Genomic DNA, 27,351 nt, shown 5'->3' with positions numbered 1-27,351 from the left:
GATTCCCAAATACCTCAGAAGCTGAAAAATAGAGAGTATATGGAAAGAATTCCATCAAGCTTGCAGGATGTGAGCAGGGCTGGCAGCTGGGACTGTGAGTATCCTCTCTTGTCCCTGCATTTAGTTTCCTTGGCTCAGTCCTAGAGCCAATCTTGCCAAATTGTGTTGTGAGGATGAGAGAATCCTCAGGGAGAACAGACTTCATCATGTATGGAAGAGAAGCTGTGACATATAGGGTCCTCTCTCCCTCCTTTCTCTCCAGGGGTGACCTGACTCCTCTTAGTTGGGAAACAGGTCATCAAGCCCACAACCCAATTCTCTTAGCATAGCCCTTCCTCAGGATCCGATGCTGTTTTCTCTTGCTAATAACACAATACTATAGAGTTATAGTGTAAGTGATAAAAAAGTAGCTTTATTTGGCTCAAATCCAAGGTTGGGAGCAGCCTATGGTTGCAGTGTTCTTTTTGGCAGAGGTCTAGATGTGGCACAGAGGCTATGTGGCCCTAAAAAGGGAATGCAGGAGAGGCCAATACAAAGTGGCTTTTTAAAAATATATTTGCTGAGGCTGGCACCGCAGCTCAATAGGCTAATCCTCCACCTGCGGCACCGGCACACCAGGTTCTAGTCCAGGTCAGGGCGCCAGATTCTGTCCCAGTTGCTCCTCTTCCTGTCCAGCCCTCTGCTGTGGCCAGGGAGTGCAGTGGAGGATGGCCCAAGTCCTTGGGCCCTGCACCTGCATGGGAGACCAGGAGGAAGCAGCTGGCTCCTGGCTTCGGATCAGCGCGGTGCACTGGCCACAGCGCACTGGCCGTAGCAGCCATTGGAGGGTGAACCAATGGTAAAGGAAGACCTTTCTCTCTGTCTCTCTCTCTCACTGTCTAACTCTGCCTGTCAAAATATATATATATATATATATATATATATATATATATATATATTTGCTGAGCTGGTGCTGAAGAGTAAGGAGCTAAGCCTCCACCTGTGGTGCTGGAATCCCATATGGGTGCTGGTTCATGTCCCAGCTGCTCCTCTTCCCATCCACCCCTCTGCTATAGCTTGGGAAAACAGTAGAAGATGGCCCAAGTGCTTGGGCCCTTGCACCTGCATGGGAGACCTTGGAAGAAGATCCTAGTGTTGGATTGGTGCAGCTGTGGTCATTGTGGCCACATGGGGAGTGAACCAGTGGATGGAAGACCTTTCTCCCTGTTTCTCCCTCTATCTGTAACTCTGCCTCTCAAATAAACAAAATATTTAAATAAAGATATATTTATTTACTTGAGAGGAAGAGTTAAGAGATACACACACACACACACACACATACAGAGTGATCCTCTATCCACTGGTTCATGCCCCAAGTGGTCAAAATGATCAGATCTGGATGAGGCCAATGCTGAGTCTGGAATGCCAACCCCATCTCCACATGGGTGCAGGGAGGCAAGCACTTGGGACATCCCCTACCACCCTCACATTAGCAAGGAACTAGATCAGAATTGGAGTGGTCAGGACTTGAACTGGCACCCATATGGCTTGCTGGCATTGCAGGTTGCAACTTAACCCATTATACCACAAAGCCAGTCCCCCAAAGTAATTTCTATAGCAGACCTCTGGCAATAACTCATTAATCACATGAACAGACTTATCCTAATCACCTCTTATTGATGTGGTGAAGATTATATTGGTAATTTTAAGTTCATGAGCTGGAAGCCACACCTAATTCACTTTGTGTTGTCATATTCATCTACCTGTCAATCAGGGGACTTCTCCCCAGAAGTACCTCCTTTTACCCAGGACATGGGGGTTGTACCATGTAAACACTTCCGTTTTCTTTCTTTTTTTAAGTTTCATTTATTTATTTGAAAGCCAAAGTTATATATAGAGAGAAGGAGAGGCAGAGAAAGAAAGAGAGAGAGAGGTCTTCCATCCGATGGTTAATGTCCCAGTTGGCCACAATGGCCAGAGCTGTGCTGATCTGAAGCCAGGAGCTGAGAGCTTCTTCCAGGACTCCCACACAGGTGCAGGGACCCAAGGATTTGGGCCATCTTCTACTGCTTTCCCAGGCCATGGCAGAGAGCTGGATTGAAAGTGGAGCAGCCAGGATATGAACTGGCACCCAAATAGGATGCCAGCACTGCAGGTGGCGGCTTTACCCACTACGCCATCGTGTGGGCACCAACACTTCCATTTTTCTAAGAGTATAACAAGATAGGAAGAACAGAAACTCTCTGTCCTCCACCTAGACTCAGGAGGAGCAGAGCAGGTTATGATAATTCCCTTTCTTTGGCCCCCTTTCTTCCTAAATAAGCCCGTTTGTGTGTGTGTTTTTCACTTTGTAAATAGTTTATCACATGGCATGCTGTGTTTGGGTCTGTGTTTAGTATTCTTCTCTAAGTAAAGGCAAGAACCTGGAAAGTTAATTTAGGCCCTAAACCTAGCCCATAACATTATAAGATGTCATCTAGTTCTATTTCTTAATAACTCATTATTAGGATTCGATCTCCCAATTACTGTCATAGTGGACAAAACATGATCAATCCAAGCAATAAGCCTGGCAATAAATGCCTATATTTCCAGATCTTTTTCCACATTACCAATTGGCAACTTTCTCCCCTAATACTTCCAAACTATCAACTATTTTTCTCTATGACACACTTCATTCAGCTTCAATGTGTTAGGTAGGAAATAACAATTAGCCTATGCATGTAAGAGAGACCTAAGGAACACAAGGCACCACAGAAGGGGAAGCAATGCAGCAGCCCTTAGCAGCCTCAGAAGCACACATTGGAAGCTGCCTAGTATTTTCCACCATAGAATACTGATAACATTACTGGTGGTCCTAGCCTTCTCCCAAGATAAGCTCCCCAGAGGAATCTCCTGGTACCATCTGGGCTACCAACCTAATAACATTCAGTAATAAAACCTTGGGGGCTAGTTTACCTATTTCATACCTGGCAAGTCCTTTGCCCAGAAGAGGGAAGGGGAAAGAAAAGTGTTGGGAAGAACTGGGCCCCAGGGACCAGTGTTGTGGTGTAGCAGGTTAAGCTTCCTCCTGTAATGCCAGCATCCTATAGGAGCACCAGTTTGGGTCCCAGCTGCTCCATTCCCAATCCAGCTTCCTGCTAATGCAACCTGGGAAAGCAGCAGAAGATGGTCCAAGTCCTTGTGCCTCTGAACCTATGTGAGAGACCCACGTGAAGCTCCTGGCTCCTGGATCTTGGGTTTGAGCTGGAGCAGACCCATCCTTGTGGCCATTTGTGAGTGAACCAGCAGATGGAAGATCTCTCTATCTTTCCTCTCTTTGTAATTCTGCCTTTCAAAAAAATAAAATATTCTTTAAGAAAAGAAAAAAGGAAAAAATAACGGGACCTCATTCCCTGATAAGCCCCAGTCTGAATACATACTTGGTGCTCAACTCTTGGCTGAGCCACCTGTCTGGCCTATAAGTTGTATTCTCCACACTAATCTATGAAACCTTACTTTTCCAGTCTGAATTACTGGGCACCCTCTCAGATTCTTTCTGGAGAGCTGTCCATCCCCATTCTACCCCAACAAATATGCTACATTGCTTACAACTCTTCTGTACCACATCTGAATTCTTTCTTTCATGAGAACAAGAACATTTCCCACTCATCTTTGCTAAAATATACTTGTCATTTTCCCACAGGACAATCAGTAACTCTTTAAAAGTTGTTTTTCTGTTTGTGAACATTTCACATTAGAGGAAAACAGACAATCCCTATCTGACACACCAGTCTTAAAACACTTTGTATTGGAGTGCATGCATGTAGAAGGGGTTAAGATGCCACTTGGATACCCTTTGGTCCTGAAGAGAGGGAATTCTCCTAGAAGCTTTCCTTGGAGGAAGGTTTATCAATGTCTGAGCAGGACTTTGAAGTGCAAAATGCTGGGCTTCTGGAACTTCTGCAGTAGGTGCTGGTCTTCAGGCCTTTCTCATACACACATAGGCTAAATTTCTGACTTGCTACCTAACAGTTCTTGCAGGCATTTGGGGAACAAACCAATGAATGAATACTCTCTCTCTCTCTCTCTCTCTCTCTCTCTCCTTTGAAATAAATAAAATAAATTACTTTTTCAAATCTTTGCACATCTCCTTTTACTTATTTTAACAGTAGACATTTTATCAGAATGTCTTTTGTTTTAGGTTCCCCTGGGAAATTTTACAGAATGCTGTCTTCTCAACACACCCTTCAATCTACTCCTTGTCCTGGGCTTCATAACTGCCTGTAGGTGATAACCCAAGATTCCCACAGTGGCCAAGTCTTTTGTAGTGTGAAGTGAATATCAGCCCCTGAATTACTCTCTTGGTGAAATCGGACAAGACCCCCTAAAATTTACCCAGAAATATGGCCCCTTAAAGTTCCCTAGAAATGCTATCTGGGGTGCCACATGTGCTACCGGAATTTGGGGTGCCTTACGATTTCACCATGGGCTTATTACTAAATCCCCAATATTAATAAGCCCAAGATGGTTCTTGCCTAATATTTAGAGAAGAATTCTAAATATCGGCACAGATAAACGAGGCAGCATAGTACATTTTAAGCTTTTATTTAGTAAGAAAGATGCATAAGAGAGTGAGAGCTTTATTTAGGGGAGAGAGGTAAATAGGGGTTTATACCAAGCACCAGGAACCAGTCAAGTGGAAGAGTATCTAGGCCAGGAAGCCTGGAGCACATGGCCCAAAGGCCATGTGCCCTGGAGGCATGGGGCTACAGCAAGCCCCTTCCTGACAAGAGACCAGGGAAAAAGAGCCAGCCGGGCCACACTGATACTGGCTTTTAACCCACTCCAAAGGGGAGTGGTCAATTAACCTGATTGGCTGGTGGGCACCCAGGTGTGGCCAGGTAGGGGAATGAGGCCACACAGGGGCATGGTAAAGGCCTCAGGTAGGGGCATGGGGTCACACAGGGATGTGGTCTTCCAGTTCACAAATCTGATCAATTTTAACCTGTATGCCTGCCTACTTCACTGGGTCTTTCTTCATTGGAGACAGCAGGCTTAAGAAAGTCCTTTCAAGCCAGTGCCACGGCTCACTAGGCTAATCCTCCGCCTTGCGGCGCCGGCACACCAGGTTCTAGTCCTGGTCGGGGCACCGATCCTGTCCCGGTTGCCCCTCTTCCAGGCCAGCTCTCTGCTGTGGCCAGGGAGTGCAGTGGAGGATGGCCCAAGTTCTTGGGTCCTGCACCCCATGGGAGACCAGGATAAGCACCTGGCTCCTGCCATCGGAACAGCGCGGTGCGCTGGCTGCAGTGCGCCTACCGCGGCGGCCATTGGAGGGTGAACCAATGGCAAAAAGGAAGACCTTTCTTTCTGTCTCCCTCTACTGTCCACTCTGCCTGTCAAAAAATAAAAAAAAAAAATTAAAAAAAAAAGAAAGTCCTTTCAGGGGAGCACCTGATCCCCTAAGACTGAGGGGGTAGGGCATCTACTCTTTTTCTACATTTACATACAACAGCACTGTACTTTCCTTTCTTCCTTTCTGACCTTGGGACAAGCCACACATTTACACATCTGTAATTAACAAAAACTAAGTTTCAAGGAGCTGACCAAACAAAAGAGCCCAGATAAGAAAAGACTTTGTGACAGGCCTTTGGGTTTGCACTTGATCTCATATGAAAGAGAACTCAGAGCACCCAGAAACCTGTTAATTGTGTTCCCAAACTCTCTCTTTTCTTGTAAAGGCCCTGTAGTTAACATGCAAGCAGGAAGAGGTCTTTGGCACCACAGAGTTTGCGGTCTCTGCTGGCCATGCTAATAAATGTCCTGCCTCCTGCATCACCTCTCATTTCTGATGTGTGCAGGCTGCTTGAGGTGAGCTGACTCTGAGGCAGCCAAGGAGCTACAAAGTCTTTCTCTTGGGGATTCTCCATTCTCTCCCTGCCTTGGAGTCTTGGAAAAGCTTCTTGGTACAGGGAAACTGTGCTTGTGATGGAGTCAACAGGATGTGAGACTGGGTAAGGACCCGCTTTTTCTATCATTTGGGCTTCACTTCATTTGTACCTAGCTTGATTGTTCTGGTACCAGTCAGTGGGGATAGGATTCTAAGACCATTACCTCAGGCCCTCCACAAGAAGATTTGGGCTTGCAGATGGCTATGTTTGTGTGAAAATTTCTTTCTCTTTGGTGACATATGGGAGAATCAAATGTAATTGCATCCAAAATCCTAACTGATTAGGGTAGTATATAGTTATGTCCCTACTGACTATGAGAAACTGATGATACTGCTCATGTTATATTCTAAAGAATGAGGTGGCCCAAGGGTTCCCTATGATCTCTCTCTCTCTCTCTCTCTCTCTCTCTCTCTTTTTTTTTTGACTGTTAGAGTGGACCGTGAGAGAGAGACAGAGAGAACGGTCTTCCTTTTCCATTGGTTCACCCCCCAATGGCTGCTGCAGCCAGCTCGCCGTGGCCGGCACACCACACTGATCCGAAGCCAGGAGCCAGCTGCTTCTCCTGGTCTCCCATGTGGGTGTAGGGCCCAAGGACTTGGGCCATCCTCCACTGCACTCCCGGGCCACAGCAGAGAGCTGGACTGGAAGAGGAGCAACTGGGACAGAATTCGGAATCCGGTGCCCCAACCGTGATTAGAACCTGGTGTGCCGGCACCACAGGCGGAGGATTAGCCTATTGAGCTGTGGCGCCAGCCCCCTATGATCTCTTAAAAACAGTTATAACTTTCTGAAGTAGGCAGGCATACAAGCTAAAATTGATTAGATTTGTGAACTGGAAGATCACGCCTTTGCCACGCCCCTGTGTGACCTCAAGCCCCTACCTGAGGTCTTCACCGTGCCCCTGTGTGGCCTCATTCCCCTATCTGGCCACACCTGGGTGCCCACCAGCCAATCAGGTTAATTGACCACTCCCCTTTGGAGTGGGTTAAAAGCCAGTATCAGTGTGGCCCGGCCTGCTATTCTTTCCCGGACTCTTGCCAGGAGGCAGGCTTGCTGTGGCCCCAGGACTCCAGGGCACATGGCCTTTGGGCCACATGCCCTAGGCTTCCTGTCTGATACAGGCCTAGATGCTCTTCCATGTGGCTGGATCCTGGTGCTCAGTATGAACCCCTATTTACCTCTTTCTCTTAAATAAAGCTCTCACTCTCCTATGCATCTTTCTCACTAAATAAAGGCTTAAAATATACCATGCTGCCTCATTTACCTGTGCCGATATTTAGAATTCTTCTCTAAATATTAGGCAAGAACCATCTTGGGCTTATTAATATTGGGGATTTAGTAATAAGCCCATGGTGAAATCGTAAGGCACCCCAAATTCTGGTAGCACATGTGGCACCCCAGATAGCACTTCTGGGAAACTTTAAAGAGCCACATTTCAGTGTAGGTTTTAGGGGGTCATGTCCAATTTCATTTCCACAAGAGCCCCTGAGGTAAATGACAGTGGGGAATAAGAATCAAAAATAATGCAACACAAAGCATTTCTGTAACTATTAGAGTGACAGCTGAATCTGAAATGAACACATAATTTTCTGTACAGGTAAAAATGTTCAGCTCCTTTACTGAAACTAAAGTTCTTTTCTTTTCTTTCTTTCTTTTTTTTTTTTTGACAGGCAGACTGGACAGTGAGAGAGAGAGACAGAGAGAAAGGTCTTCCTTTTTGCCATTTGTTCATCCTCCAATGGCCGCTGCGGCCAGCACATCTTGCTGATCCGAAGCCAGGAGCCAGGTGCTTCTCCTGGTCTCCCATGCAGGTGCAGGGCCCAAGCACTTGGGCCATCCTCCACTGCCTTCCCGGGCCATAGCAGAGAGCTGGCCTGGAAGAGGGGCAACCGGGATAGAATCCGGCACCCCAACCGGGACTAGAACCCGGTGTACCAGCGCCGCAAGGCGGAGGATTAGCCTGTTAAGCCATGGCGCCAGCCACTAAAGTTATTTTCTAAACTGCACAAGTGATTTTTTTCCTGCTGGTTGCAACTGAGGAAAATTTATGAATAATTAAGGTTACTAAGAGCAATAAATAATTCTAATCAATCAATAATAATTTTAAAAAGAGATTAAGATTTGAAAAAGCTATTACAGAAACTGCTTTTTTTATTTTTTAAAGATTTATTTATTTGTTCAAGAGATAGAGTTACAGACAGAGAGATGGAAAAACAGAGAGAAAGATCTTCTATCCACTGTTTCACTCCTTCAAATGGCCACAAGGGCTGTAGCTAAGTCAATCCAAAGCCAGGAGCTTCCTCCCGATCGCCCATGTAGGTGCCAGGGCCCAGCACTTTGGGTCATCTTCTATGCCTTCCCACGAGGTAGCAGAGAGTTGGATCAGAAGTGGAGCAGCTGAACTCAAACCTGGTTCCCATATGGGATGCTGGTGCCACAGACGGAGGCTTAGCCCACAACACCAACCCTGATAGAAACTGCTTTATTATTCTGTCTTATGATATATGTGTTTCATATGTGTGTGTGTGTGTGTGCATATATTCTATGTTGCATCTACATGGTAAAAATTCCTTAAGAGCTCTATTTTACGTGATATACATCAGTGATGACTCACATAAATTAAAACTATTAAATTAATCCAAATATATTTTGGCTCATGTGACACCTTAAATTGCTTCACATTTGTTGGTAAAAACAAACTAAAGATGTTTTCAGAGTCATTAACATTTTCTTGCTTGCAAAATGTATACTTGTTTTTCTTGGATACTTTAAAATCATGTATAATTTTGACCTAAGAACAATAATGCATAAAAGATGTGATGCAGTGTTCCTTATTTCATTTGTAAGAAGTATAATTTAATTTAGTTTCTTTTAGTTTTTAAAGATTTACTTATTTACTTGAAAGGCAGAGTTACAGAGAGTAAGAGGCAGAGAGAGAGGATCTTCCATGCACTGGTTCACTCCCCAAATGGCTGCAATGGCAAGAGCTGGGAATATCCGAAGCCAGGAGCCAGGATCTTCTTCTGGTTCTTCCACATGGTCACAGGGGCCAAAGCACTTGGATCATTCTTCACTGCTTTCCTAGGCACATTAGTAGGGAGATGGATCAGAAGTGGAGCAGCTAGGATTTGAACCAGCACCCCTATGGGTGCTTTACCCTCTATGCCACAGCACCAGGCTCTGTGTCTGGTGTGTAACAAATCTTCCCAGGCAGATGAATCAATTAATTCACAAGCTTTCATTGAGATTCCACTCCTGGGTGAGGTTCCCTGGTCCCAACAGAGCAGCGGCTGGGGAAGCCGCACGTCAGAGGTTGGGAGGGCTGCTTTTATAGATATGTGTGGGGGTTAAAGGTTGAGGCAGGTCTTATCCTCATTGGTTGAACTTTAGGCACCTACAGGGACCTTGAAAAGGACTTTTCTTCCCCAGAAATACAGGTAGGGACTCTCCATTCCCAGAAGTATAGGCCTTTTCTCCTTGCGGATCCCAAAGCTACCATCCCAACCTTTCGATGATAGGAAAGGGGGCAACGATGAGTCTCTCACTACTTCCTGCTGACTGGGGACATTATCTACAGGGGCCTGCTGGGGGTATCTTGGGGCTCCGCAGGGACAGGCATGTATGGATGGAGAAGCACCTGATTGATTGCCTGGTTGCTGAAGGCCTTGATTCATTCCATTATCACCTGCTGTAAACACTTAAACAGACACTGTAGTACACAAGTCAGGGTAAGAATAGCAACCAATGATCCTAAGAGTGGCATTAACCAGGTAATGAAAGGATTTCATAGAGGAGAGAAAATGGGGGTCTCTGGAACCTTGTGAGGATTGTTTGATGGATGTGGCTTAAATCTGATCCCAGCCAAGACTGGGGGAAAGGCCACTCAACTTTTGCAGGTAGAGGGGTTTGTCTGTAGAGAAATTCTGAATAATCATACAACATTAAGTGGAGGAGAGGACCATCAGTACACAGGTTGGGAGTAGAGCCATTGATGTTAGAGTAGAGGCTATGATTACAAAGGAATGAGGCCCAAGTGGGCTAGACAGGGTGTGGAACAAAGGACAAAGTCATTATTAGAGGACCCAAGACAGATGCTGTCTCAGCCAAATAGAAACTGAGAGAAGGGGCCTAATAATTAATCAGGTGGGCTTTAAGCCCTTGTAAATTATGAGACCTAGACTTATCTATCTCTTCACATAGGGTACATCCTAAGGGAGGTGTGAACTTCCTTGGAGAAGGCACCCTGTTGACTTCCATTACCTACCTGTCCTGGGAGGAGAGCTGGCCAGGTAAAGGCAGGTGGCATCTCTAACAGGAAATTTACAGTTCTGCCTGCAATGTTGCTGACCCTACTTGGCCGTCTCCCCTCAACAGTGGTGGTCACTTTGGAAGCTGGGCTGAGTGAAGGGCTTTTCAGCTTAGAGTCAATAAGATCTGTGGCTCTGACCTGAAGTCCTTCGACTCCAGGGCAGTTCCATTTCCAATGATCCAACTCTTGGCTGGCAGAGCTGCCAGGGCTCTTCACAAACTGACTTCTGCTGAAGCCCAGGCTTGCCACATTGAAAGCCATTGCAGTAGACTGGCCTGTTGGGTCTCCTTGAGGGCAGATCTCTGTACAGTTACATTTAATAGTCCTGCCACCTATCTTTACATTGCTTCTGATGCCTAGCTTTCTTTTCCTCCTGAATTTTGTTAAAGCAGACCAGAGGATGCAAGTCAACGAGGTGCTCAAGTCCCATCTCTAATCTTTGGGGGACTAAACTAGAAGTCTATAGTCCCAGGCATGTTATATAATGGTTTATGTTGAGGCAGATAATGCCCATCAGGAAAGTTATGTCCTTACTTTAAAACTTTCTTTCTCAGGTTTTGGCACCATCTTCAAGGTGTCCGGTGCTTAACAAATCTTCCCAGGCAGATGAATCAATTAATTCACAGGCTTTTATTGGGGTTCCACTCCTGGGCGAGGTTCCCTGGTCCCAACAGAGTGGGGGCTGGGGAAGTCACGTGTCAAAGGTTGGGAGGGCTCCTTTTATAGATACAGGGTGTGGGGGTTAAAGGTTAAGGCAGGTCTTATCCTCATTGGTTGACCTTTAGGCACCCGCAGGGACCTTGACAAGGACTTTTTTTCCCTGGATGTGGGAGTAGGGACTCTCCATTCTCAGAAGTATAGGCTTTTTCTCCTTGTGGATCCCAAAGCTACCAGAAAGACTCCCCTGATTTGCCTGCTGGGTGCTGAAAGTCCCTTAGGAAGGAGAGTCTGAACATGTAAAGTGATGGGAGATGCCCACCCTACACAACAGTCCTGCCCACAACCCAGCTTAACTGCATTCCCATGTGGACTGGGGGTTCAGCGTACAGGATGGCTGTGAGGGGACATGGTAGCATGGGCGTGTGACTACGCAATCCATGCTGGGAAACATGTGGATGCAGGGGCGGCATGGTTTTGCCCATGGTGCAACCACTGTGTTCTGAAAGGCACGGCACTGGTGCTAATGGGAAAAGTCATGGGTGGGTAGGAATGACTGTGGTGATGTGGCTTGATAAAGGCCACAATGTCACTCAGAAGCCCCACCAGGGATGCAGAGTGGAAGTTCTCTGTGGGTGGGATTTCATCCCCCAGGGCATGTTTGGGAAAGTTTGCAGACTTTTTTTTGAACTTTTATTTAATAAATAAAAATTTCCAAAGTAAAACTTTTGGATTATAGCGGCTTTTCCCCCCATAACCACCATCCCACCCACAACCATCCCATCTCCCACACTCCCTCCCATCCCATTCTTCATCATGATTCATTTTCAATTATCTTTATATACAGAAGATCAACTAAGTAAAGATTTCAATAGACTGCACCCACACAAACACACAAAGTACAGAGTACTGTTTGAGTAGTAGTTTTACCATTAATTCGCATAGTACAACACATTAAGGACAGAGATCCTACATGGAGAGCAGGTGTACAGTGACTTCCATTGTTGATTTAACAATTGACACTCTTATTTATGATGTCAGTAATTACCCGAGGCTCTTGTCATGAGCTTGCAGAATTTTGAAAGCCACAGCTAGCAGGAAGGTGTGACTGGCCACTACAGAGTGGGCCAGGGCCCATGGGGAAGGCTGTGCAGGGCTGCCTGCTCCTGTCAGCCTGGTCAGAAGCCAGTGAAGAAAGCACTAGGAGCCCGGGTGCAAAAGGCAGACTGCAATCCACGAGGATGCCTGAACCTCAGCAGTCTTTCTCCACCTGCACCCTTGATGCTATGGAGCCCCAGGGCTCACAGAGGCTGTGGGACAAGGTCTGCTGGGAGAAAAAGAGTGCAGGTCAAGTGCTGCCCCCAGCCAGCAGGCAAGGGCTGCCAACAGCACCTTGCACCTGCAGTGCCCTTAGAGGTACAGAGGCTGTGCTGTCACCCCAGCTTCCAGATCTGTTCTGTAGCCATCCCTTGCCCATAACCTTACTGGGAAAAGATTCTGGGAGACAGAGCTGCAGACCAGCTGCTTTGGCAGAGCTGTGTCAAGTCACTGGGGTCACCAGGCAGGGGGGAAGAGGGGAGCATTGCTTTACTCAATAAATGGCATTGGAGCAACGTGTGTCTGTTTGGAAGACAAGATTAAAGCCTTGCCTGATGCACATACAAACATGAAGTAAGGCAATGGCCCCATGACAGAAGAGACAGTGTTCTCCTGTTGTTTTCCTGAGCAAAGAAGGAGCTTAATTTTAGTGATGTTCAGAACACGGAAGCTAAAACCATGAGGAGCTTCAGCATCCTTGAGCCTGGCCAAACTCAGAGAGGCAGGGTGCTGCAGGATAGGCAGGTGGTGTGTATGGGCTGTGTTTATCTGTGTGTTTGTGTGTGAAAAGGCTGCATGTGTACATATGTGTTTGTATTCATTATGGGGCTGTGTATATGCATGTGCAAGGGTGACAGGGCTGTTTACGTTATGGAGCTGTGTCCATGCGTGTGTGAGTGTGTGTGTCTTATGGGGCTATGTACATACATCTGTGTATGTACGTACATTTCTGAGTGTGTACTTGTGTGTTCATGTGTGTGAAGGGGCTGTGTGTGTGTGCATGCATTACAGGGCTCTGTCCATGTATGTGTGTGTGCATGCACATGTTTGAAGAGGCACAGGTGGGCTACCCCAGGATCACCACTGAGTGCAGACCTCCTTGTGGAAGGCCATGCTCCTCAATGACATGGATGCCTGGCTGCTGACCAGATTCTGGAACTGCCTCCCTTGGGGGTGTACTGCTGTGCTCTGTCTCCCTCAGGACTGTGCCTTCCACAGTCCCAGACCTCAGCCCCACCTCTAACACAAGGCTGGGCAGGCCCCGTCCTCTCCAAAGCCTCCTTAAAGCCCCCACAGGCCCCAGTATGTGGGGTCCTCTGCTCGCTCCTGCTGGGGGATTCTCCTCTGGCTCCTGAGGGTTTCATAGGCCCCGTGTCATGCTCCTGCAAACCCCAAGGTTGTGCTTTAGGTTCCTGGCAGGCATTTTGGGGAGATGGGCCCATTTTTTGTGGCCACTGGAATTGTGTTGGGATTTGTGTCAGCTTTGCACCCAGAGAGACCAGAGTGAGGCTTATGGAGCCTCCTCCAAACACCATCCATGGCCTGAGACTCCCACCTGGCCTGTCAGCTGAGGCTCTGCTAGCCTGGGAAGAACAGAATTTTAATGTCACCATCAAGGAATGAAAATGCATTGAGCACCTGCTTCATTGCCCTAACTGTGCATCATGTCCTTTCTTTCTGAACACACTGCTCCTGGCCACTGCTCACAGCACTGCCTTTGGTTTGATATCTAAGCGTGCAGTCTGGAGGTAACAGCCAGCTCGAGGCACTGTGTTGACTTCCAGGCCTGGGGGCCAAATGCTGGCCCTCTCCTTGTTCTTCCAGCAGAGAAACTGAGGCAAAGGAAGGTGAGGTTGTTGCTGCAAGCAGCCCCACTTTCAGGTCAGCCTCTGCCCCTCTCTGTGGAGCTTCAGAAGAGGCAGGTGTGGCCTGCACCTGCACAGGCCTCCAGGAGCAGAGGGGAGCTCTCAAGCCTCCTCTGATGGCCCCGAAGCCAAGCCCTGGGCTCCACTGTGAGTCCCTAGGCTGAGTGCAGAGCCTGGGCCATCTCCGCAGGAGTGGGGATTGTGGAGGGGCCACTGGTAGTGGTCACCTGCAGTATGTCAATAACAGCACTTTCCAGGCCAGTGCCGTGGCTTAACAGGCTAATCCTCTGCCTTGCGGCGTCGGCACACCGGGTTCTAGTCCCGGTCGGGGCACCGATCCTGTCCCGGTTGCCCCTCTTCCAGGCCAGCTCTCTGCTGTGGCCAGGGAGTGCAGTGGAGGATGGCCCAAGTGCTTGGGCCCTGCACCCCATGGGAGACCAGGAGAAGCACCTGGCTCCTGCCATCGGATCAGCGTGGTGTGCCGGCCACAGCACGCCTACCGCGGCGGCCATTGGAGGGTGAACCAACGGCAAAAGGAAGACCTTTCTTTCTGTCTCTCTCTCACTGTCCACTCTGCCTGTCAAAAATAAAAAAAATAAAATAAAAAAAAAGCTTTAAAAAAAAAAACAGCACTTTCCAGACCTGAGCTTGCATGGGACCAAGGGCTTCTGGATGCATAGAGAAGGTCCTGCTCTCTGACTTTCTGGCTCTGGGCTCCAGGGCCCCATGAGGCCAATGGAGCCCTGCAAGGGGCTTGTTGAGATGTCCCTGGATGACACCTGCTTCCTCCTCCCACCAGGTCTGAGTATGTTTGTGTTATCTAACCATTTGCATCTTGACTCTGCCTCAAGAGTTTGGGCCCCTGGCTGCACTCTCTGCCAGATGTCGCCGCCTATGCCCCTACCTGTCCTGGACTGGTGCTTGCTCCCACCTGGGCATCCTCTCTCACCCTGTGCTTCCCACTCCTATCAGCTGTGGGCAGCTGAGCGTCTCTCCAGAGCAGCTTCTAGCTGTGGATCTCGGGCTGCTGCCTTGCAGGGCATGCCCAGGGAACCCCTGCATTCAGTTCTCCAGTCCTCCAGACTCTCGAAGAAGTCTTGGGTCACCTGGTCAGTCACCTCTTAGCTAAAGGCAGGAAAACTACTGTCATGTAGTCCCATCAAGGATACACAAAAGGGAGCCTTAACTTTCTGAAGATGATGCTGTGGAGAACAAGGCCAGTGAACTCAGCATCCAGACTTCCTCCACACCTGAGGCTCCTGGGCACAGCAGGGTTCCAGGGTCTGGGGATGGGGGCGTGGGGGAGGATGCCTCATCTCTCCCCACCCTGCAGTTCCCACCAGGCTGTGTCTACTTGAGCTCTTGTGGGTTCACTTCAGCCCCATTCAACCTGTGTGGAAATGTGTTGGGGGCAGGGGCTGTGGGGTCCCTCCAGCAGGGACACAGTGCAGCCCACCCTGCCCCTGCTGGTATGGCTGGCACAGCTCCCACCTGGACTGCTGACATGCTGGCTCCCCCTCATCCTGGGCACCTGTTGCAGTGTAGTGCCTGCAGAGGTGTGTGGTGAACACCCTGACTCTCCCCATCTCTGGGCCATGGAGTCAGGGGGTGGAATCATGCCAGGAGCAAGCCTACCACCAGCACCACATTGTGACCCTGGCTGAAGTCCCTGCAGAGCCAGGGGCTCCCTATGAGGCTGTGCCCCCTTCCCTGACAAGCCTTGCCCAGCTACACAGGGGCCCCAGACTTCTCTCCTTCAACATTTCACTTTCTATCCCAGATTTCTGCATAAGTAGAACTTAAAGCTTTGATGCTTTATTTATTTTAAAATCAGGTTTAACTGCTTCCCACATTGCCAGATGTTTCTTCCCCCTGCTGGTTTTAATTTCCTCTGGAAAACAGAGAGTGCAGGCCAGTAGGACCAGCCCAGGTGTTGGTGCAGGCAACCATGCACCCCCAGACCTCTCTCCTGCCTTCAGGCTCCCTACCACCAGTCCTGGGCTTCCTGTGTTCCTGTACCCCTGTTAATATGGGTGCTGCTGAGTCAGCCCACACATGCAGGCAAATTACAGAGACAGGGAAGAACCGGCTCATGAAAGAAGCTGAAATAAACAGCAGGGGCACTTGGGGACCTGGAGGCAGATGAATTTGGCTACCATTTGAGAAGGCATGGTCATCAGGTTTTCTTCCTGGATCTGTGGTGTGGGAGTGTTTCACCATGGGAGAGCCAGAGGTTCGGATCCTAGTTTTGAAATTTCTCCCCTAGACCATCCTGGGGGCTGCCTTAGACTCAGCTGCTCTTTCTTTGTGTGGTGCAGGCATGTGATTCACTGTAGGACCCTCTGCCCCAGTCACAGGGCACCAGTACCATGGTCTGCCCCCACTGCAGGGGAGTCAGAGGCTGTTATTAACACTGCTGGAAAAAATTAAATAAGCAAAGAGGAGCCCTTGTCCTTAAACTTCCTCTAAGATATATCGGATTACATTTTCGGTGTTTCCTAGGAAACTAGCTCAATGTGAAAATGTATTCTTTGTCTTCTGCTATTGGTAAAATTGTTTGAAACATCAAAACTCACAAAAGGTTTCTTCATAGGAGATTTGCACAGCATTAAGAAAAACTTAATTTGCAGTTTGCTGCGCTCAAGGCAGTGCACCTGTCTCACAGGCTGAATGCCACAGATTATATTTGTTGAAAACTGGTGAGACGATGTCATCATTTCTGAAGTGTCTGTGAAATCAAATCTTGCTGTCTTTTTCCCTCCAAATCCTGAGTCTTTTCCCTTCAAGACACACAAGTTGCATTGACTGCTGAAGTAGTCTTAGGAGATTCTTATCAGTGTTTACACAACAGAGCATTAAGGAAGAGAAACAACCTTTTCTCTCCCCTCCTCTCTCTCTCCTATCCTCTTTCCCTCTTTACCTCCCTCTGTTGTCCATCCTCTTCTCAATCCCTGCCTCCCCTCTCACATATCGGGCTTGTGTGAGTGCTTGGTCTGTACAGAGTCAAGCGGACTGGGGTCCCCAGTGCTACCTTAGGTCGGAATCCACCAGAGTCTTGGTCACCTCTGATGGGTGTCCTGGTTTCAGCATGGCCAGCTCATCTTGTGGTTTTGCAAAGGGCTGAGGTATTGGGTGTGCACTGGGCTGGGGATCTGCTGAAGGTGAAGGGCACAGGCAGGTTTTCCCTGCGTTTCAGATGTGGGCATTGCAGCCTGCACACCTCATCAGTGAGAGCCACCAGAGAACAGGATGAGAGCCTGGCTTCTTGTGCCCCAGCTGTTCCTGGGCACATGGCCCTGAGTGTTGGTGGGATCCCACCCCTGGTGGGGGAACGACCGAGGCCCCTTCTGACATGCCCGTGCCCCAAGCCAGCCGATGAGACAGAGATGGAAAGGACTGGCTGCAGGGTGACCTCGTAGTAGGAATGGCAGCTTTCACGTCTCTGTAGTGCAGCTGCCACATCTGTTGAATGGACATGACAGAGGAACCTACCTGATGTGGTTCTTGGGAGGATACAGTGGCCTGGTGCCCAGGAAACCTGGTGCAGGGACTGGCCCTGCTGAGTGTGGAGCTGACACTCCGTGGGGAGTGGCTCACTTTTGGTGCCATGTGGAGACTGCTCCTCACCATGTGTTGTCTGATAATGAGAGCTTGATGTAGCAAATGGTGCTCTGGGCACCTCCAACCTGGCAGGCTCAGAGAGACATGGAAGTATGGAGGTGAAAAAGGTACCATTCCTGCTCTTGTCATGCTTATAATCTAAAGGGGGAGCAGAGCTTTGCAATGTGTGGTGATGTGCCAGGAGAGGGCACCCAGACCATGTGCAGGGCAGGAGCACCATATGTCTTGTGTGTTCCTGTGAGACAGAGGGAGGTACACTGCTGGTTTCCTGACACAGGCTGACTACACTCAAGGTGCACAACACGATGACCTGGCATACTGGTCACTGTGACCAAGTCGACACGTCCAGATCATGTTCCTCTTGTAACAGAGTTTGTGTCCTCTGCCCAACATCTCCCTGGCTCCCCCACCCCGGCAACCACCAATCCAGTCTCTGCTACTGTGCCACCTACTTTGCTAGATTCCATGTGTAGGTGAGGTCATGCAGTATTTGTCCTTCTGTGTCTGGCCTAATTTATTTAGCATAATGTCGTCTACATTCACCCATGTCTCAAGTGACTGCATTTCATTATTTTAATAGTTGAGTAATAGTCCATTGTATACACACACCACAATTTGTCCATTCATCCATCTATGGAGGCTTATGTTGTTCTGTGTTGTGGCTATTGTGGATGGTGCTGCAATGGACATGGGATGCAGATAAGTCTTCCACACCCTGATCTCACTTCTTTGGGACCCCTACCCTGTTGTGGTTTGAGGAGTAATTTGGGTGTCCCCCAGAGACCCATGTGTTGGACTCTTGATCCCCAGAGTCTTATATGAATGCATTATGGGCACTGTGTTCAATCCAATTTCGATCTCAGAAGTGGAGGCCTTAGAAAGTGATCAGAGTGGGTGGGGATGAGAGGCTGGAGTCCTGTGATCAACTCTATGTGGCTCTTTGGAGAGAGACATGTGCTTTGAAAGAAGAGCCTGCTCCAGCCCCTGCTCCCTGGCCTGCCCCATGAGTGCGCTTCTGCCCCGCATCTGCTTTATTCAGCTTCCCCCAGGTGCAGCACCTCAGACTGTGGCCCTCTGAGCTGTAAGCTGAAATTGACCTCTCTGAAACTGCTCCTGTCAGGTGTTGTGAAATGTTGTGAAAAGCTAACGAATACAGACCCAGAGGTAGGACTGCTGGGTTGGATGGCAGATCTGCTTGTCACTTTTGAAGGTCCTCCATCCTGTTTTCCATGATGGCTGTAGTAATGTACATTCTGACCCACAGTGTCCAGGGTGTCACCTTCTCCATTTCCTTCCCAGCAGTGGTGATCTGACACATGTGAAGAGACATCTCACTGTGCTGTTTTGACTTGAGTTTCTCTGATCAGTATCAATGTAGAGCGCCTTTTCATAGATCTGTTGGCCATTTTTAGATTTCCTTTGGAATGAGATCCTTTACCAATTTTAAAAATTGAATTTGTAGTTTTCGCTATTGAGTCTTGTGAATTCCTTATAAATTTTGGATATTAATCAGAAATATGGTTTGCAAATATATTCTGCTCTTCCACAGTTGACTTTCCATTCTTTTCACTGGTTGTATTGCTGTACAGAAGCTTTTCCATTGAATGTCCCATGTGTTTATTCTTGCTCTTGTTGCCTGTTCTTTTAGTGTCCTATATAAAAAGTTATCATCAAGGTCAGTGTCAAGGAATCTTCCTCCTTCTGTTTTCTTCTAGAGGTTTTATACCTTCAGACTGTACATGTAATCTTTACTCTGCATTCCTTTTACTGAGTTTTATCAGTGTACACAGCCCAAAGTCTTCATTTCCCTGCTTCTCTGGCTGTTTGGTGTGGCTCTGGGATTCTGTGCCTTCCCGTGGGATGTGAGTGAAAGTGTTCCTTCTGTGTGGCTCCTGGGTTAGTTAGTAAAAATTACTGGGTCTGTTGCACCCACTGCCTCTCTACCCTTCCTGTTCACTGAGAGACTGGCACAATTAGAGAAGCTCCTGGAATCCAATTAGAGTCTGAAGCTGGATGGCACAAACTGAGCCTGTGGAGCCATCTGCCAACCCTGCACCACATGCTTTGGGGCTGTCACCTGAGAGGTAGATCAAATTTTACCTTTTTTCCTTTTCATTTTTTTCTTTCCTCCTTTTCCCCCCATTTTATCCAAAAGACAGAAAGAGAGAGAAAGAGACAGATGTACAGATACATAGAGATCTTCCACTCACTGGTTCATTCCCTAAATGCCTGCAATGGCCAGGGCTGGACCAGGCCAAAGCTAGGAGCCTGGCATTGAATCTGTGTCTCCCACATGGGTGGTAGGGGCTCAAAGACTTGAGCCATTCCATTTGCTTCTGAGGGTGCACTTCAGCAGGAAACAAGATGGGACTCCAGCCAGGCACTCTGACATGGGAGGTGGTCATCCCAAGTGGCAGCTTATTGATTGTGCCCAATGCCCACTCCGAATTTGTCTATTTCAGACTCCATGTTCTGAGTTACTCTTTTCAGAAGCTAATAGAGGATGGTCTTGGCAGTGCGGTGGAGTAGAAATGGGGACACCTCCTTTTTGCCACCAGTGTGTGGCAAGCAACTCTCAGGTTGTGATTTCTTCATCTTTAAAGACAGCTATTGAACCAGGTCTCTGGGCACCATGAGATGTGCCCTCATATTCCATGTGCTGCTTCCGAGTGAAAACAGAGTCTTCCTGTTGAAAGGAGTGGCAAGAACTCACGGCAGGAGGCAGGAATAGGCTAAGGATGGAGGGAGCAGCACTTCCCCCCTGGGGCCACCTGCAGCTGAAGATGGAAACTCTCCAGGCCCAGACAGAGGAGCACACAGATGCATTTGGGGAAACAGTTGTGAGGGAATCAGCTCTGGCATTGTGGTACAGCTGGTGAACCTGCAGAGTATGACACTTGTATCTCATAATGCCTGGGATTTAGTTCTGTCTCTGCTTCTGATCTAGCTTCCTGCCAGTAGACACCCTGGGAGGCAGCAGGTGATGGCTCAAGTCCTTGTGCACCTGTCACCCATGTGAGAGACCCACATGGAGTTCCAGACTTCTGACTCCAGCTCTCTGCTAATGCACACACTGCTGGTGATAGCACAAGTGTGTGGGTCCCTGTTACCCACATGGGAGATCCCAGTTGAGTTTCTGGCTCCTATCTTTGGCCTGCCCCTGCCCCTGCTGTTGTGGGTGTTTGGGGAAACAAAGCACCAAATGGAGGTTCTTTCTCTCTCTATCTCTCTTTTCAAATCAACAAAAAAGTTAATAAATAAACTAAAAACGGAAATAGTAAATTGCCATAGCAGACAGATAAGCTCAGGTGTGCAGGTGCCATTTGCTGGTCACAGGCACCATGAAATAAGGCAGCAGGTGGATTTCCAGCTGTGCTCTCTGCTGTGCATTCTGCCACCTTCTCAAGACCTGAAGGTCTTGCCCAGAGATCACAGATGAGGCCAATCAGGCAGAAGAGCCCTAGGGGTAGGGGACATGGAGATCAGGGAGGGAATGGCCAGTTCTCCCCAGACCCTGTACATCTGGGAACAAAGGGGACTGAGTGACAGTGTTCAGAGATCCCAGGCCTGGAGTGGGCATCAGGGTAGAGATGGCCACCCCTGTGGAAAAGACCAGAATTCTTTATCAGGCCCAGCAAGGCTTCTGTATCCCCAGGCCCGCCTTGATGTTTTGTTGACAGATAAGGAGAATAGGGGACAGAGAAAGACATTTCATGGTCAGTAGGATGGGGGCTCACATCCTTTAACGTGATGTCTGAAAGGTTGAGGGCTTGTCCATGCACTATGTGGTGAAGGCAGGTGCAGTACATTTTTGCCAGCACTGGTAGAATGCTCCCCACTGCTGATATTTCCTCTCCTCACCAAGGCTTTTTCGCAGATGTAGACAACACGGTGCCAAGAGTTAGATTTGCTGGCCCAAGTGGCCAGGCCAGCTCTAACTGGAACCCAGGCACACAGACTCACAACAGGACCTGCTGTCTTGGAAGCCACACCAGGCTCCACCTTAGAGATGATGGTCACCAGGAGCCCCCACCTTACGGTGAGTCATGCTGGGGCTGGAGCTGGCTCTGTGAGCCCCAGTTGAGTCATTAGGACTGTTCTGGGTCACTGTCTCCCAAAAAATTACAAGAGCATCCCTTTGGTTTTTGTTTGGAAAGCCCTGCAGATGGAGTGACAAGGAAAGGTTTTGATCTTGCTTTGCAGTCACCCAATTAAAATGAGATGCAGATGCTCCAACACATAGTAATTTTCACCTTGCTTACTCAGCAAGACTTTGAAATGATTTGTAAAGTAAATGACAAGTAAATGCACCAAGTCTTTCTTGGTACTGGGAGCATGAGTTTTGAGTGGACCTCCTGTATAGTTTCTATCCTGTGGCTATCGTCCTCTAACAAGGAAACAAGCACTGGGACATTTTCATGGAAAGTCAGGTCTCACTTCCCCCTGGTACCTAACCAAAGTGTGACAAATGCCCCACAGCAGTGTGTGGTTGCTCCTGCCAGAATCAACCCACCCTGCTGGCTCCAAGGCTGCTGCACAGATGCCTGTGGTCTTTGCATTTGCCCTGGCACAGATGCTGGTGGGGATTTCAGACACTCCCCCATCTGTGACCATGGACATCAGGTTGAAGGGGAGCTACAGAGATATGTCTATGTTAGATCAGCCCCAGGGCAACTGGGTGCCCCAGACAAGAGGAGCAGGCTGTGCACAGAGACCACCATTGAATCCATTGCCTGTGCAAAGGCCTGCACCTCATGGCTCTTCCAAATCAGCTCCTCAAGCTTTGTCATAGCTGCCAAGCAGCATTTGAGAGAGCAGGGTTCATGGGTGCCAACATCTTTCCCTATCTCCACATGACCAGACTCTTTTCCTGCAGATTCTGGATTAGAAGGAGGGACCTGAACTCAGGTTTCACTCCTCAAATTAATGTCCTCCTAAGAGTAACAACAGAGCTCTCAGTGGTGCTGGAGCTTATGCGTCTAACTGACTCTCTTGACACCGATTAAGATCCCATATCCCATGCACCCACTACATGTGAGGACATCCCGGCACATTTCATGGACTTCGTGGCTCCTCCTCAACTTACAAATGAGGCTCATGGGACTCCTTTTTGTCCTTCAATCAGTTCATACACTTTGCAAGAGTTTGCCTGTGTCTTGCACAGCTGGTGTCTCTCTGGAAGCTGCAGCCTCTTTGTCCCATTTCTCGAATGGGCAGTGGTGTCTGTTATGTATTCCAGGCAAGTCCTGCAGCACATGAAGCTGTTCTCACATGTGACATCAAGAACAGAGATGCCTTCCTCAGTCTCCATGACTTTGCCCTCTGTAGACTGCTTTGTCTATGGAACAGTGAGGTTTGCAAAAGAAAGCCTTTAACAAGCCTTAGAAAATAAACATGAAACAAGGCTGTGAGGAAAAAGTTGAGACAAACTAATGCTATTTTTCCCATTTTTTACATGATCCATAGTATAAATTGACTCTCCCCATTTATATTATTATGGCCAAACAAAATCTAGACAAACACACTGCAGTTGAGCCAACTAAAGAGCAAATTTTAAGCTACTCCAGATGCTCTGTTAATCAGATCAGGCCAATCTGGTCCCTGCAGTCCCTGGATGTCCCATTAAGTTCTCAGGGAACGTTGTCATGGTGTGTGTGCTTGCACAGAAGGTGGGAGAGAATGAAGAAAAGGAGGCTGAGGGGAAAGGGCTGGGGTCAAGTACCATGTCATAGATGATGAGGTTTGAGCAAGAGGCTACAGAATAAAGGATAGAATAGATTCTAGAAGATGAAATGACTTTTTAATACCCTAAGGTTTAAGTTACTGTTTTAAAAGAAAAAGTTTAAGTCCCCATAACTGTAACTTAATTCCTTCAATTTTTGAGACAATGGAAATTAGGTGGAAAAAGATAAAAGTCTCAGTGAGTATCTAGAAAAGAAGGGAACCTGCAGCTTTCTCCATGGCATTTAACTCGTTTCCTCCTACCTGTTCCACAATAATCTCATCAAAAGGAGCTAGGCCAAATATGCACTGATGCCTGCACTATTGGGAGAGCAGAGAGCCTTCCACAAGCCTCTCATCCTGGCGCCACTGCTCTGCCAGCCTGGCACGTGGGAGCTGCCCTGTCCTCTCTATGGGGCCCACCACTGAACTATCCCCATTCCCTGATCTCCCAGGACAAGTAACAGACTACAGATAAATCCCTTCTCTGGTGGATATCAAGGAAATAATAGGTATAAATAATGTGAAAATGGGGCCACCCTGGCTTGTAGTGTCCCTGCTCTCTCAGGCTGGGGACAGACTCTGCTGGCTATTACAGACATGACAGAGAAGCCCACATCTGGATCCAGCTGGCCTGGGGTTTTATCCAAGACAAAGCTCTTGGTTACCAACCAGCAAAATTCCAGTGGGACAAGGAGCACACACACTTTAGATCCAAAATCAGTGCAAAAGTCCACTTGCCAATCTGGGTGTAACTAATATCCTAGGATGATTAAGTAACTTAGTATCTATCATCCATCCATCTCTCCCACATGTTCTTGGTTCCTTCCTTCCCACCATCCACCGGCCTCTCCCACTGCCTGCAGCCAACGCCAAGGCCCCTCACCTGGCAGCTGAGGCTCTAGAGCAGCCCTTGACCTCCATCGCCCCTCCAGCCCCTGCTCAAACTGCACCATGCCCCTTGCCTATTGATCCTCACACACTGGACTGCACAGCTCCGTGTCCCATGTGTGGATTTTCCTGCTTCACATGCCCTTTCTCCTCCTCTTGCCCCTGAAATCCAACACCCCTCCCATGAGGCCCAGTGAGGCCTTCCTTGGCCCCATGGGGAATCAGTGGGGCTCCCCCTCCCCACCAGCCCAGCCTCAAAGTTCTCTCACTCTCAGACTTCACTCTGTCCACAGTAGGCAGAGGTCACCTGTGTAGAGTCCCCACTAAACTGCAGGCTACTAGAGCACAGGCTCCTGTCAAGGCTGAATCGGTACCTTGCCCTTGGCACAGTTCCCATGCACTGAACATAGGATGGAAGCTTCCAAGGCCAGATGGTCCTCAGCCTGCCTTGTCACCATTGCCACATCACAAGGGGACTTCAGCCAGCTCATGGAAAAACATAGGCTAATTTTGGTGCAAAGATGTTGAAGTCCATGCATAGTACTTTCATAATTCACTTTTTCTGTGAACTTGTTGAAGACCCACCCCTACACCCTATTTTTTCCTCTTACTTTCTGGGTTTAACTTCTTGCCTTCCAAAGCCATGACACTGAGAGGGAAGGGCTATACAGTTGAAGAAGAAAGAATGCAATAGTGTTAATGTAACAGTTGATAAAAAACATAAGATTACCAAAAATTAAGAACTAATAGTTTTTACCATACTCCTATTTTCAGAACAAATTTGATTTCTGAGCCTTCCTAACTTAAAAGCAGCACTTGGAAGTCTGTGTTAGGTGATCATCTTTAAAATTACTTTTGATCATATTCCAAACATATAGATGATTTTCAATAATCATTCTCAGAAACAAAATACAAGAGTATTTCTCAGGGATCAAAATTTTTACTCCAACTCTTCTGATATAGGTCACTCCAGACAACCATGAGTTAAATGTCAAATGCAATCAAGAGACTGGATCTTTTGCATTCATGGGGAAAATTTATAGCCATGTCTTCAATAGGATTTCCAGGTAGCAACAAAATACACAGAATTCCTAGCTAAATTTGAGCCTCAGATAAACAACATCTCAGAAAAAAGTTTGTCTTGTGCAATATCTGAGATTCAGTTTTCTCCCAATGTTTTAAATGCATTCAGCTTTATTTGAAGTTCAAGTTTAACTGAGTATCCCAGGTCTGATTTAGTAGCCCTTCTCCCACAGTGTGCTTCCAGTGACCCTGAAACATGCTTCACACCCTCAATTTTTGGAATAAAAATATTTAAAAAAAACTCTTCTGGAGCAGGTACAGCTCAATTGGAAAATTAAAAAAAAATACTAAGGAGAGGGTTGCCATTGTGGCATGACAGGTTAAGATGACACTCAACAGGGGCATCCCATATCACAGGACTGGTCCTAGTCCTGACTGCTCTGTTTCCCATATACCTGGGAAAGCAGTGGAAGATGGCCCAAATACTTGGGCCCCTGCAATCACGTGGGAGAATAGAGCAAGATCCTGGCTTTGGCCTGGCCCAGTCACTGACATTTGAGGAGAAAATTAGAAAATGGAAGTTCTGTCTCTGTCTCTTGTCAGTCTGCATTTAAAATATGTAAAATAATTCTTAGAAAAGATACCAGAGGATTACATTTTAAGAACTGTCATGTATTTTGCACCAGCTGCATCACAGATAGCAGATTTCTTATGAAATTGAAGGATATCACTCCTCTGACCGTCAGACATTATCAAATTCAAAATCAGAATGCTGCCTTTTTTTAAGATTTATTTATTTATTTGAAAGTCAGAGTTACACAGACAGAGGAGAGGCAGAGAAAGAGAAAGGTCTTCCATCTGATGGTTCACTCCTCAATTGGCCACAATGGCCGGAACTGCACTGATCTGAAGCCAGGAGCCAGGAGCTTCTTCTGGTTCTCCCATGCAGGTGCAGGAGCCCAAGGTCTTGAACCGGCATTCATATGGGATGCCAGCGCTTCAGGCCAGGGCGTTAACCCACTGCACCACAGTGCCTGCCCCAGAAAGCTTCTTGTGACAATATCAATTCCTCTACCCACATCGGTGGTCTTTCTGTTCAGCCATGCCCAGCTCTACCTGGTTCTTCAAAGCCCCAGCCCCTCCTGCTGTCAACACCCCATCAGACAGAAGCCCTTCCTCTAAAGCCCCCTTGATGACAGTCTCGCTTTCATCTTCACATTTAAAAGTGGCTGACATGGCTGGCGCCACAGCTCACTAGGCTAATCCTCCACCTGCGGTGCCTGCACCCTGAGTTCTAGTCCCGGTTGGGGCACTGGATTCTGTCCCGGTTGCTCTTCTTCCAGTCCAGCTCTCTGCTGTGGCCCAGGAAAGCAGTGGAGGATGGCCCAAATGCTTGGGCCCTGCACCCACATGGGAGACCAGGAGGAAGCACCTGGCTCCTGGCTTCAGATTGGTGCAGCACCAGCAGTAGCAGCCATTTGGGGGGTGAACCAAAAGAAGGAAGACCTTTCTCTCTCTGTTTCTCTCTCTCACTGTCAAACTCTGCCTGTCCAAAATAAATAAATAAATAAATAAATAATGACTGACACGTGCTGCACAAAGGAGAGCTACACTAATTATTATGAATTTTCTCTTTTAAGAAAAAGCTCATGTTATTAAAAAAAATGTGCCTGACTTTTCCAGCAAGTCTGCAAAAATTCTGTGAATCCTGCATCAAGCAGCACTCCCTGGCCTCCATGACAGGTGACAGAGGCAGCAAGGAAAGGACGGAGTGAGGGCTGGATGCCTGCGTCCAAGTGTGCGTTCCCTACTGCTGTCAGCCTGGTCATCTTGTGTCTTCTTCCAAAGTCTACAGTGTGTAGCTCCACCCAGCTCACAGGGACAACAGCCAAGGCTGCATAGGTTACCTGGTGTGCATCAGGTCTCTGTGGCTCTACATCTGGCCATGTGCTACAGCCTGGACAGGTGCTGTGTCTGTCTCTAGAATCGCCTCTATCTCTGTGGTGGCCCCAATGTGCACTACAAAGCCGGGATGCACCTTGCTTTTTGAGCCTCAGAAAACATTTCTGTCACATGCATGTTGCAGGGAGACACCAGAGGAAATTTTATCGGAGTTCAGGACTCAGGACAAGAGCAGAAGCCCATTTTTCCTCTTTCATTACTGTCATCAGGCATCATTTTCTCTCTACATAAAATCACTTACATGTGGCTCGACAGGAGCCGAGAAATTACCTTTCTTGCTGGGCATATGCAATATGTT

The 27,351-nt window shown here is 47.9% G+C and overlaps 1 protein-coding gene across 1 annotated transcript in view; it reads right to left on the bottom strand.

Moving 5' to 3' along the window:
* The window catches only part of LOC133755221 (sodium-dependent neutral amino acid transporter B(0)AT1-like), a 35,725-nt gene extending 9,398 nt beyond the window's left edge, over window positions 1–26,327 (bottom strand). Inside the window, 5 exon segments of the mRNA XM_062185430.1 lie at window positions 3,568–3,692; window positions 16,867–16,990; window positions 22,728–22,794; window positions 23,442–23,498; window positions 26,208–26,327. Coding sequence (XP_062041414.1) covers window positions 3,568–3,692; window positions 16,867–16,990; window positions 22,728–22,794; window positions 23,442–23,498; window positions 26,208–26,327 — 493 coding nt within the window.
* Window positions 26,328–27,351: the final 1,024 nt, after the last annotated feature.

The sequence above is a fragment of the Lepus europaeus genome, unplaced genomic scaffold, assembly GCF_033115175.1.
Source record: "Lepus europaeus isolate LE1 unplaced genomic scaffold, mLepTim1.pri SCAFFOLD_3_1, whole genome shotgun sequence".
Classification (NCBI taxonomy): Eukaryota; Metazoa; Chordata; class Mammalia; order Lagomorpha; family Leporidae; genus Lepus; species Lepus europaeus.
The sequence above is the reverse complement of the archived record's forward strand: the minus strand, read 5'-3'. Positions and strand labels throughout refer to the sequence as shown.